This window comes from Hemibagrus wyckioides, linkage group LG10 (genome assembly GCF_019097595.1).
Source record: "Hemibagrus wyckioides isolate EC202008001 linkage group LG10, SWU_Hwy_1.0, whole genome shotgun sequence".
NCBI lineage: Eukaryota > Metazoa > Chordata > Actinopteri > Siluriformes > Bagridae > Hemibagrus > Hemibagrus wyckioides.
In genome coordinates, this window is record NC_080719.1 from 20,723,791 (window position 1) to 20,737,359 (window position 13,569).

Genomic DNA, 13,569 nt, shown 5'->3' on the forward strand with positions numbered 1-13,569 from the left:
TTAATATTCAGGAATTTCTATACTGCTATCTCCTGGTATAGCAAATAACATTAAACACATGAAACTCAAATACGATGGGCCTAATAAAATCTGTTACAAAGAAAGAAAAGCAAACACAGATGATGTTTAGATGCAGTCTCAAGGTCAGTCATAATGCATGCTTCACAAGAGAAAAGTATTATTAAGAGCAATTTCTAGTGTTCGTGCAAGAGCAAGGACAGTTAACACTGGACAAAAGCCTGTTGTCTGATTTTCAGATAAAAAGCTTTTCAGATCTGCGCCGCTGCCTCGCTGCTTAAATGAAAATCAGTTAATTAGCTACCAGGCTTTCACGTGTATTATTTTTTAATAAACAGCACAGTTAGTAGTGAGAAGTCAGACCCCCGAGTTTGGGCTAATAAACAGTCACAGCTCATCAAGACAGAGGGAGCAGCATGATGTTAGTGAAAACGGCACTAAAAATCAAAAGAAAAGAGATCTTACCACATCATCAGTAAGAGTTCTGATGTTTAAGGGCTACAAACAGAGAGAAGCAATGTGATTAGAATATAAGAAACACCAGGCCTTCATTTGTAAAACTGCTGTATGCTGAACACTATAGGAGAAATAATCTGACGTACAACATGACTTTTCAGATTTAAAGGCTTATTGTGTCTTTCACAAACTCTGAAGTACACAGCTTGTAGAAGTACACAAATCCACCTGCTCACAATGTTAAACAAAAAAACATATAGAGACACAGTGCAGAAGGTCAAACAGAGTTTTCTCACTGGTCTGGGATGATGATGATGATGATGATGATGATGGTGGTGTGTGTACAGGGAAAGAAACTGATGTTACGCTGCAGTATAGTGTGGGTGAAGCTTTCCTGTGATACTCAGCAGATCCCACTACATTACATCTCTAGTCAGAGAGTCCAGAGAAACGACTAGATTATTTGATCAGGACAGATTATCTGATCTAATTAATTATGTGTATTTATTTTTGTTTATTTTAATTTTCTTCTCTTTTTTTTTACTTTCGGTTACAGCAAAAACTTGCTGTAACTGGCATGGCAAGAAAGCTCAATGAAAGAGAGAATCAGAAAGAAAAAGAGAAAGAGGGACAGAGAGAGACCAAGAGAGGAAGAGACCAAGAGAGCGAGAGCGAGAGAGAGAGAGTCTGAGAGAGAGAGAAAGAAAAAGAAAAGGGGAGAGTGGAAGACCAAAAGAGAGAGACCAAGAGAGGAAGAGACCAAGAGAGAGAGAGCGAGAGAGCGAGAGAGAGAGAGAGAGTCTGAGAGAGAGAGAAAGAAAAAGAAAGGGGGAGAGTGGAAGACCAAAAGAGAGAGACCAAGAGAGGAAGAGACCAAAAGAGAGAGACCAAGAGAGGAAGAGACCAAGAGAGGGAGAGCGAGAGAGAGCGAGAGAGAGAGAGAGAGAGAGAGAGAGAGAGAGAGAAAGAAAAAGAAAGGGGGAGAGTGAGAGACCAAAAGAGAGGGAGAGACCAAGAGAGAGAGAGAAAGAAAGAGTAAGAGGGAGAGACCAGGAGGGAGAGGGAGAGAGGGAGAGAGATAGAGAGAGAGAGAGACACACAGACAGGCAGACATTTTTTAACGTTTATTAGCAGCTTATTATTTCTTTAAAGTTATTATGAGGTCTTGAGTTCCCATGTTATATTATTTGTGTAACATTAGAAGTGACCAGTCACACAATCTATTACCTATAGGAACTTAAAAAAATACAAATATTGGTTGTGATCAGAGCAGGTTGTTATTTCTAACACTGGAGCACATCTTAGAAAAGGGCATACTTCACAGATGTCACTCCTCTCAGCACACACGTGCATGCAAAACAACAGACGTGTCCTTTACTGGACATGGAAGTGATTCTCATCTGAAGCCTTATATTCAACAGTTGCCGTGTGTGTGTGTGTGTGTGTGTAAATATTGACCGAGTTACATCGATGCTGCACGCTGCTGCATGCACAGACACATCAATCGATGGTGCAGACTTTAATTAGCATAACCGCACAAGGAAGAACACAAATGTCAACCTGTCTAATGAAGTGTGTGGGATTAATATTTGTATTCTGTATAGCGAGACACAGACGGACAAGAGAACAAGAGACAGAAAGGGTTTGGGTCTCTGTTCAGTGTCTAGGAAAAATGCTCAAATCTATTCACTAGTGCACTTCTTACCAATAGCAATTAAATTCATTATTTCATGCCAATAAAGGTCAATGAAGTAATGAAATATGAGAGAGAGAGAGAGAGAGAGAGAGAGAGAGAGAGAGAGAGAGAGAGAGAAAGAAAGAAAGAAAGAAAGAAAGAAAGAAAGAAAGAAAGAAAGAAAGAAAGAAAGAAAGAAAGAAAGAAAGAAAGAAAGAAAGAAAAGAATCCACACACACTTTTATCAGAGACCCGGTGAACCAGAAGGGGTGGGGGAGGTTCTCGGGGCAAAGTGAGAGAGAGAGAGGGGGGGGGGGGTATGAATTTAACCCTCTCCCTCTGGACTCAACCTAAATCATACTACAGTAATCTCTATTTCTCCTGGAAGTGGACGTGACTACACTTTAAAGGTTTAAAGGAGACTGCTGTAAGAATTTACATTTCTCCTTTTGCTGCCCCTTAGAGTTGTTTTTTTTAAAAAAAAAAAAAAAAAGTCAATTACTGTAATGGCGTGTGATTGTTCATGTAGGTCATCAAACTATGAACATTTCAGAGAGCAACTTCCTTAATAAACAAACGACAATAATAACAAACTGTCAAACTTTATTCATTTCCACAAATCAAGCCCTTGACAGTCAGTCTGGAGCAGGAACAATGTGCCATCACATTCATGCAACAACAACAAAGTTAAGAATTAAAAAGCCAGCCTGAGAATCAACTCACAGCCATCCCAGTTTGACATTTTGTCATTTGCTTCAGAAACGGGGAGGAGATGGAAAAAAGAAAGAAAGAAAAAAAAAAAATACAACAAATCACCATTTACATAAAGTCCCATGTCAAAGACACAAATTTCTGTGCCACAAGTAAATGAGCATTGTTCCTTTGTGACATGAACGCCTGGAACAGGAAATGCCTGGACTTTGGATTGACGACCAAATTACACCCATCTGGTGCGCTGGCATGTCGTATTTGTGAAATGCTGTGATGAAAATATTGAAAATTATAACATAACTTATAATGTTTACGAAAGCTTACCCAAAACGAAAGGCTCACGTCGTCAGCTTTCGAGCCCAGGTTTGGGTTATTTAATATTCACCCTAAACATCGCATGCAAACATATCAAGCCCATTCCAGATGGCACGCCTTATATAAATCAGGCCGAATTTCCAATCTACATTTTCACAGGCTCTGTGGAAAAGAAAAAAAAAATGGACGTACACACTGGGCTTATGGGAGGTTCTGCCATGTGCCGTCTGCATCAGACCGACTTCATTAATAAGGTCAAAACAAACTGACACGCCACAAAACAAACGTGTGGAGCTGGAGATCAATCAGCGAGCCTGTGTGGCAGAAATGCCCTTCATTAAATCCAAATGGGTCAAAAAAGGCAACAAAACACAGTCATTAATGCTGGAACATGCAGCATGGGAAAGATGATTTATTTAGTGGAGAAAACACATTAAAAACATTCGTGCCACATTCATCATTCATTTCGGGAGCGTATGCCTGCCTGGTTTTACAAATTTAAATTCCAAGTTTTTCTTTTCTGTGTTCGTATTCCTTCATCAACTTCCTCTTCCCGGAATTGTGAATTAGAGTCAGCTTAAGAAAAGGGCGAGGAGGTAAATCCCTCGCGGCTCGGACGGGAAGAAACACATCCATGCTTTTTTGTGTAAGACTAAAATGACATCTACACTATTCATATAAACATGACTTGTCTGAATGCGACTCTAAGTAACAAAATCCGGTTTTTATGTATATAGAATCTGTTGAACTGATTCCCTAGATTGGGAATTCCTTGAATACTGTGACATCAGTTCCACATTTTGAGCCAAAATCATGTTGTGTCCATAAACATGCATGAATTTGTAGTCTAGGAAAGGTTACACACACACACACACACACACACACACACACACACACAGACTGTTAAGGCACACACAGTTCAATCGTTGCCTTAAATTAGTCCAAAAATTAATTAGCCCTTTAATCAATCGACAGTTGCCTTAACTTCACAAGGATGAACACAGATGTGGGGTTTTCTATGCAGTCTGGGAGAGTAACATTTGTATCCTGTTCAGGAAGAAAAATGAAATCGAACAGACAGACTGAGGACAAAAAGGCAAAAAGAAGGGAGAGATTTCTTTGTTTGCTTTGACTGCAAATGATCTAGTCGAGACTGAAATGTGTGTAAATACACATACAATGGATCAACTGGACGTATTCATCAAAGCTGGGGGAAAATTCGATTCCAGTCAGTCAGTATATCGGATGAACAATGTGTCATCGCGTTCATGCGTGAACGACACAATCAAGTCATATCAACATTTTGTCTTTCATTGTAGAAAATGCGCCTGCTCTGAATTTGCTCTACGGAAGATAAAAAAAAAAACAAAAAACAAATATAAAATCAAATAGAAGGCAGCAAACAAAGCCAAAGGTTCAAAAGCCACGCTACAGAGTGCACCGGGACAGAAGAGTCACTTTTTAGAAATTAATTTTCATACAACAAAGAGGACTGTTTGGTGCAGGCAGCTCCCAGCGGTCTACCTCTCGTCTTTCTATACCCAAAGTCTCACTGACGTTTTCTCAGCCTCCTACAATCACACCATCTGCAAAACCCACACATCGCATGCAGATAAATCAGTACGACACCCAATATCTGAAGTATTCAGATTAGAGGGTAAGCAAGGTAATTACGAAGATATCTTCACACGTTTCCACAGCTGTAAAACACACACACTCACTCACACACGAACACACACACACGCACACACCCTGCCTGATGAATATTTCACATGAGAGAAGCAATAGGTGGCTTCTCTTGCTTGCCATGTAGCCAACATCTGTTGGAGTCTGTTCTACCAGTTTTGATATTCCTCCCGATTATTAGGAAATCTGCCACAGCTGGACACGCAGACCCTGTTAATGTGGAGTAAGTCAGCCGAAAAAAATCAAACAAAATCGATCTTGCACTGTAGGGAGCATTCAGAGACGCCTTGGCCTCTACTTACTGCAAATGCAAAGAAGCAAAACAAGATTAGTCGACGAGTTTCAGGGTCAGACGGTAGGAGGTGCTCATTAAAAGTGTACGACGACGGAGGATGAATTCAGGTTTGCTAATGGGATCAAGATACTCAAAGCTCCGAGCCTGGGTCATGCTTCACCTCGGCCCGAAGAGCACCGACCACCTACAGTTCATCCGCTGACCCAGAGCAGGCTAGTAGCTGAAGGCAGATATGATCTGCGGGGGTTCTTGTGTGTGCGAGGCGGAGAATGGGAGAATAGATTTTTTTCCACGGCTTGTATAAAGAAATAATAATATTCATGTGTGCACCTTGAAGGTAGAAAAGGTTTGTTGGATATGACCTCCATGTCAGGGAGGTGATGATGAATCACGCATATAAAAACAGGATCCTGAGAAGATCATAATGAGCATCCAGGTCTTTTCTGCTTTTCAACACACACACACACACACACACACACACACAAACAAAGAGCTTGGATCATTAAACACCCTCAGCAACGGTGTCCAATACAATGGCTCTGTTTCAATACAACGGCCCCACAGCATTAAAGCCTATTAAAAGCACCTAGTGGTCGACAGCTCATTAGAAACACAGGCGGGCTCCGCTCTGTACAAAATGACATCGGGTAATTCATACTGAACTTCATTAGGGTAAATACAACCAGCAACAGCACAGCCTGCACCAGAGGGACAGTACAGCAGAAACACGGAGAGGCAAACGATGGCAAATATTTTACAAAACGTCCTTCTGCATGTAAACATTAATACGAAAAATAATGATGCATATTTTGGTCTATGAAACAAGTTTGGTTCATATTCTGGATCCACCTTGTTCTCCGGGTCCTTCAGGAAGCCTGGCATCAAGGAACAGGGATGCAACAGAATAACGGATGAATCCCCGCACTGGTACTGAGAGAGAGACTGACTTCTGGGCTCTATGGCGGTCTGAATAATAACCGTGTCCACTGTGCTTGTGCTGTTTATAAGCAATTACACACGACAAGATGTGCAGTTATATGGAAATGATGCACTTTGAGGTAGGGCAACACGAAGCAGAGTGCCGGTTATAGATTTACAACAATTACAATGTTTAATTTTCATCATAAACAACAATTCACATGTTTTTAAAGTTTAATGTTGATGAACATCCAAGAAACAAGTTCCTGTTATCAAGTATATGTTATAACTACACCAGAAACTCTCATTCCTTCATCAGTATCTCTTTCTCTCGACTCCTGAGACTGAAGAGCATAAAACTCCTCTTTCCTGAAGACTTTCCTGTGCTGGGAAACTTCACAAAGCTTCTATGATTATTAAAGTTGCCTCCTAACAAATAACTTCACCACATCAAAGGTTATATGTCCTACTTTGCTTTAAAAAAAGTGTGTTTTTTCATATATATTATATTATGTAATGAGTCTGCAGTACAAGTCCCTGTGTATGAGCGGTTACTATGGAAACAATAACGTCTTAGAACGAGGGCATTAATATAAACCTATCATACACGTTACAGCCGGAACTACTGTCGGGCCGTGCTGCTGTTCAAAAATAACACACACCTTCTGACTAATCTGATTTGAGAATGGAAGTGTGCTGTGGAACAGAATGATTTTATTATTATCCCTACATGATATTACACTGCCACAATATCCAGTGGTGTTTACTCTGATTATATTATATTACCTGAGCTACCAACCTTTATGCATTTTGCGCAGATGCTCTGCAACTTAAAATCCGAGTAAACTAGTTCAGTGATCTATCAGTGTATAGATGTATAAATAATCAACGCTAGGTTATTATACTTATTAGTGATGCCAGTGAAGATCTGGAACATTTCTGATTTGAGCAAAAATGTTTTTGGTTTTTTAGCTGAAAGAGAGAGAAAAACACTCCAAAAACCATGAAAATAACAACCGCATTAAATAAATGATTCGTAAAAGAATTACATGTAAATGTAACCTACTGGCTGTTTTTTTTTTTTTTTAATGTTTACTGTGCATTACTGCAAAATCACTTAAAAAACCCTCCATCCAGCTGAGTTTCTGTAATTCCAGCTGCCGGCAACCAGCTCCGACTGCACAGCTGGTAACATTATTACACCTTCATGTACTCTCCTAAACCTGAAATGGTGGAAATGCTTGTTTTCCTGCCTATATTTCTTTAGGCTATCGGTTCTGGATGATTAAATCGTTTATCGTAATTATTTTTCATTGGAAAATTACGAGCAGGGATGGGGTGTCCACCAAATATTAAACAAACAGAATCGGTACAGAAGCAGGAGTGAGAGAGAAAAGACATGGTCTAGTGTTCATTTGAATGTATATTAGGATGTGATACAGGAGAGCCATTTTATCCCACTCACGTCTGTAATGGAAGATTACGATTACAATTCTATAGCAGTTGGTTGAGGTGATGAATCCCTTAAATTGAATCTGCCAGGGCAACACCTTCAACTCTTCATCATGTTCCTCAAGTCATTCCCAAACAATATGTGCTGTATAGCAGAGGGCATTGTCCTGCTGAAAGAGACCACTGCCATTATGGAATACTTTTGCCATAAAGGGGGTGTACTTTGTCCCTGCAGTGATGGTAGGTGGTACGCATCAAATTGAGGTCCACATGAATGGCCAGATTCAGGGTTTCACAGCAGAACATTACCCAGAGCATCACACAGCCTGTGCTGGCTCACAGTGGACCCTGGTTCCATCTCGTCCCCAATTACACAGCACACTTAATATAAAATGACTCATCAGACCCGCTGATCATCTTTCATTGCTCCGAGATCCAGCTATGAAAAGTGTTTTATTGAAGGTGCTTTCGATGGTGGACCGTGCCGACCGCTCTACAGCTGCACAGCCCCATAAGCAGCAGGGTGTGATGCAATGTGTGTTGTGTGTGTGTGTGCATTCCTGCTGCCCTTGTTGTTTTGGAGGTGCCCCGACTCCCAGTCATCTAACTACAGCGATTTAACCCTTGTCAAAGTCACTCAAGCCTTCACACTTGCCTATTTCTCTTGCATCAAACAAGTCGCGACTGTGTGCTTACCATCTAATACGTCTCAGCCCTTGACAGATGAGAATCAATGTTATTCACTGCATCTGCGAGAGTCCGTAATGTTTCGGTTTATCAGCGTATATAGTAGCGTATTATTTAGACTTTGAAAGTCATTTAAAATAATGAGCGGCTGTGGAACGCAAAAACAGCAATAAACCTGTTTGGACCTTTAGAGGTTTTTCAACTTGCTTCCACATGGCTGCATTGTCATTCTGGGCATTTCACCTGGAGTGTAGGCTAGTTCCCTTTTTCACATAAACCATGGGGAGTGAAAGGTGAGGGCTAAGTCCTTTGGATGGAAACAAGCTGGGCGTACCAAAGTCCTTATTGAGCGCAAAATTAAATAATAAACTTTTTAATGAATAAATATCGTATGCTGTAACACATTCACCTATTCCCCATCCTCTTTTACCATTCCCTCATAGCACCTGTCTAATTAACACGACTTATCACTGTAATTAGCAACATTAGCCTGTTTCATGGGCATGCATTATTAATAATTATACGTGTTTATTGGGTCACTGCGATCAGTCGTCTATCATAATAATCTTCAATAAAAGGTCATCTCTGTCAAAGTCGAACGTGGCAGACGGCTATATTTTCAGAGTCAAAATTTGTCAAATGTCAAGCATGGCAGTTAGTGTGTGAAATGTGAGACATCTAATGAATTTTAATTTACATGTCAAGGCATGCAAGATAATCATCAATGTATTTTAGATCCTCATAAGTCCAGGAGAAGTTCAGAATACATAAATTGCAGTAGGGCGGCTTTAACAAACTCGTATTTTTGTTACGACTAACGTAGAGGTTTTCTATTTCCTTTTTTTTCCCCAAAAAATGGACTGAAAGACATCAGGATCCTGGGTAATCAAAAATGACGGTGGTTAGAAAATCCCTGCTTACACCGAACCCTTCGGATCAATGCAGGGATTCGACAGAAAAGCAGGCAGTGTGGATTGTTCAAGTGCAAAATAACAGCTTGAATACGAAAAGCTGATAAACAACCAAACAAGCAAGGGTTAGGCTGAAACAAGCAGGGTTCTGTATGGAGTAAAAAAAAAAAAAAAATAATAAAAAGTAACATGTGACAGCACAACAGAATTTGTTTGTTTGCTATTCCCAAAAGCAGTCACCATATCTACTGTAAAAGCGAAGCCAGAAATACTGATCATATGTGGAAGACTGTGAAATCTCCCAGGCTGTGGCAGGAAAAATATATCATTTAATTCATGCCCTGCTGTACACCCCCTGCTGTAGAAACAATCTCTTCTACGTTCCACTGTCAGTGCGTCTCTTCGCACTGCCAACACATTATTGATTCTTCTAACATTACCTTCCAGTTTACTCAACACACAAAATGGGCAGAAAAAGCTGTAACAAATAAACAATAAACACAATAATTCACACCATCAAGAATATTTTTTGAATAAATGCAAAAAAAAAAAAAAACAGCTCTATTGTGTGTTTTAAATCATGTCCTGTTTTCCTCAGGTATATATATAATTGTTTTTCACATAACTTTCATATGTTGTGATTTCACATTGGGTGTAGAAAAAATTCTGAAATGATTGGCTTCATATCTTGGTTTTGTACATTTTTTGTGCCATATTAACAGGGATGTGTGGACTTTTTATATCCATTATACGTAGACAGTCCCCTCACAACAGCACATGGCTACTCAGGATGCGCCACAGCAAGCAAGTGCAATGTCATTCAATAGGCTGATATTGAAAAGTTTGCAAGAGATCCATTTCAGCTATGCCGGTTATCTCTTTCTTGCCTCTTTAATTGCACGCCGATAACGTATCTTTCAATTACAGCCAATTCCATGACCGTTTTGAGCAAAGGGAAAGAGCTGCAACATGAGGCCTGCTCAAATTAATGAGGTGAACCAAGGACGTTAAGATTTGAATATGTAGGAAGGAAGAGTCAGCACAAAGGTGCAGACATATGAATGCCAAACAGATTCTTCAATCAGCCCTTTGTGAGGCGAGGACATTAAAGTCAATGCGACGGTACCGCGGCGGACGCAAGGATCGCTAATCATTTCCACTGTAGTCCATTAAGCTCGATCACACCCACCTGTCACTTACGGTCTTAACCTTAGCCGTCAGGATTGGAGTAGCAGCATGACCGCCAGGCTTTGGACACCACATCAACAGCTGTTAGACCTGCCTAAGGCAGGAGCTCAGGAGCAGAAGCCCACGGTGTGACATAGGTGGACATATGAGACTGTGTATGTGTATGAAATATGAGTAAGTACCTGAATGCAATGATTTTGGTATCCCAAAACTTTTGCCAATATAGTGTATCTTGGAGAAAGCATCATTGCAGGATGTGTTACTGTAGCTGAAAGACCATTACCTACTTTAAAAAGGCAAGTTTTAGATAGGACTATATTATTTGGCCACAAGTTTATGGACACCTGACCATCACACCACAATTTTCTCTTGAACATCCTATTCCAACACAACAGTCATTAATATGGAATAGACCCCACCATTGGTGCTAAAACAGTTCAGGCTTTCCACCTGATTTTGGAATGGGAAGGCATGTAGACAGAGTTCCAGTTTATCTGAAAGGTTTTCAGTGGGGTTAAGGTCAGGGTTAACACTGACAGGACACTTCTGTGCAGGATCTTCCATACCAGTCTGGTCTCATACTGAAACACATCTGGGCCTCTTAGTTCCAGTGAAGGGAAATTGTACTGCTACAGCATACAAAGACATTCTATACAATTATGTGCTTCCAACATTGTGGTAAGAGTTTGGGGAAGAATCACATATGGGTGTGACGGTCAGGGGTGCACATACAATTAGCTGTATAGTGTATGTGGTATATTCCTGCATTTTGTCTAACCATTCACATGAGCTATGCAGACAGAAGCTCTATGGAATGGCATGACTTGGTCCTGATGGAGCAGCTTGAAACACGATTGACTTGCCAGATTCAGCTCCAGATACGACTTAAAGAACAGGAGCGGCAATTCTGTCTCCAGAGGGACGAGGAACTAGTTTAAAAAACTTCCTAGAAGAACAGAGCTGAGAAGACAGAAGAGCATTTCTGCAACAGATGTTGGTGCCTGATCAAGCAAGCAAGTGTGGATTTCCTGAGTACTGGATGTCAGTTAGGAAACAAGATGGAAGCTGCATATTGATGTCAGCAATTTTGTTTTGGGTGGGGTAAAACAAAATCACGGAAATGACTAGGAGAATGCAGGCAGTGTAGTGTAGATGGTAGTAAAGAGAGTAGTGTATTGTGGCTTCTCTATTTAATTATATCAGATAACTGATGTGTTGTCAAACAGACACTTTATAGTATTTGCAAACAAAATCAAACACTGAGTGATCAAGCAAGAGAAGTTGTTGAGAATGGCAGAGCAAATAAAATGCATTGATATCGGCTTTCCCTGAATAAGGCAGACAAACATTTCATGCAAGAATATCTATTAAAATATAAAAGCACATAAATCTTGCTACATCCTATACTTGTGAAAGTCCCTCAAGCCATCACTCACTCACTTTTACAATAAAGCTTACTCAAAGCCAACTCTCTTAGCATTTAAAAAATATGTACCTCAATATGCTGTCTGTCCTGAAATCATCTATTTGATATTAATCATCATATATGAACCAGTCTGTGAGCTATATTCTAAAACATGCATGTTCATTTTGATCAATGATTCTGCACACGTGCAGTGTGCTGCCTGCCATGTGAAAAGACCTTAAAGCAGCAGAAAACACATTTCTTTACATTTAAATCATCCAGTTTCAGAGCCAATGCAGTAAATGAGATCCAGCCGAAGGATGAGTGATTCTCGATACCATCACTCGGATCAATCCTAGTCCATCCTCTCTAATCACATTAATTAGCTGTTAAGCACATCGTGAATATTCCACAAACAGAGTCAAAGTCATCTTCAGACTGCACTTTCCTTTCAGGTTTTCATTCTGTATTTCATTGTGAGCTGTGCAAATCCTTATTTCAGCTCGCTATTCTGTACTGGCTGACAGACACTACATACGAGATGGACGGAGACACCTCGATTCCATATTTAACAGCTTATAGAAGTGTGTGCAGGATTGTTTTTTTAAATCCAGCTCCTGACTGCTGGTGGGGAATTCTGACCAATCCCAGCAGTTTTTTGACCCACTATATTTTCTCAGAAACCTGGTCGATTCTATTTCAACAATTGTTGCATTAAAACATAGGAAACTAGTTCAGGATATGACCCTGAGGTTTAGAGAACCAAACAGAGCCAAAGACCATGGTAAAAGTGGGTGATGGGACAAAAAAAAAAAATATCCCACAAAATATAGTATTAGTGTTATATTTTATTATTTATATATTTTTTAAAAAACAATAAATAGATAATAAATAAAACAAAACTGCTCCTGGTCATTTTTTTTTTTACTACAGTATAACAATATCTGTGATATCTTAGACAAGCCATAGACATAATTTACAACAATATCGATATCATATCCACCCAGTCCTGCTCCAAGGATCGTTCATTCACTTTATTTTCCGAGGTAGTGGCAGGAGGTAGACTTTACAGGGAACTTTACAGGCGAAGTGAACTTTTTTTTTTCTTGCTGCCTAACTTGCTAACTGCAGGTTTGTCTGTTTTGCTGGCTTTAATCTTTCATTCACACTATGCAGGAGTCCATGTCTGCACAGTGTGAGTCGACTGCAGCGTCTGCTCTCTTTTATCCTGCAGCTCTGCAACACGCTGTTCACAGTGATGGTGCTCGGTGGCACTGCTAGGAGCGCATCTACACATTTATTTTGTTTTGTTTTTTATTTCTAAAGCAATCTTAACTGTGCTCATTTTTATGCTCATCTCCTCGTTCGTTTGCTACAGTTACAGTTAACTGTTCGACCGAGATGGTCGGGTTGAGCTTTCATTATTGCAGAAACATTTTAGGTGTTGATCACATTTAAGTCAAACAGACGAGTGAACGGATAATGGAATAAAATCACATGGAAGATTGGGAAGGTTTGAGAAGTTTCAATCAAACTTTCTGGTGCACCAAAATAAGGGGAAAGTGGTATAAAGTGGAGATGTGTGATGTGAAGAAAATCTTTTTCACATATTGCTTCGTTACTGGGGAAGAAATGGGGAAAAAAATCCTTTTTTGAAAAATGTCAAAAAAGAACCAAGCCAGAGAGGTTACACAGTTCATTTTTAAAGACAGCTCTTAGGAACACAGAACAAGTAAAAGGATATGACAGGTATCCATTACATTCACAATGTCTCGCTTAAACATTCTCTACCTGCCTGGCTGTGTAGCTCTGCGTTTGTCAGGACCACTGGCTATAGTCCAGTGTCTAGTTT

General features: G+C 40.0%; 1 protein-coding gene across 3 annotated transcripts in view; it reads right to left on the reverse strand.

Moving 5' to 3' along the window:
• Positions 1-13,569, reverse strand: part of diaph3 (diaphanous-related formin 3) — a 323,559-nt gene that overhangs the window by 300,314 nt on the left and 9,676 nt on the right. For 2 of the 3 annotated variants that reach the window (XM_058400944.1, XM_058400942.1), the window contains exon 2: positions 484-516. The exons of the other annotated variant lie outside the window; for it this stretch is intronic. In XM_058400944.1, coding sequence (XP_058256927.1) covers positions 484-516 — 33 coding nt within the window. The remainder of the gene's footprint in view (positions 1-483; positions 517-13,569) is intronic. 3 annotated transcript variants of the gene reach the window in all.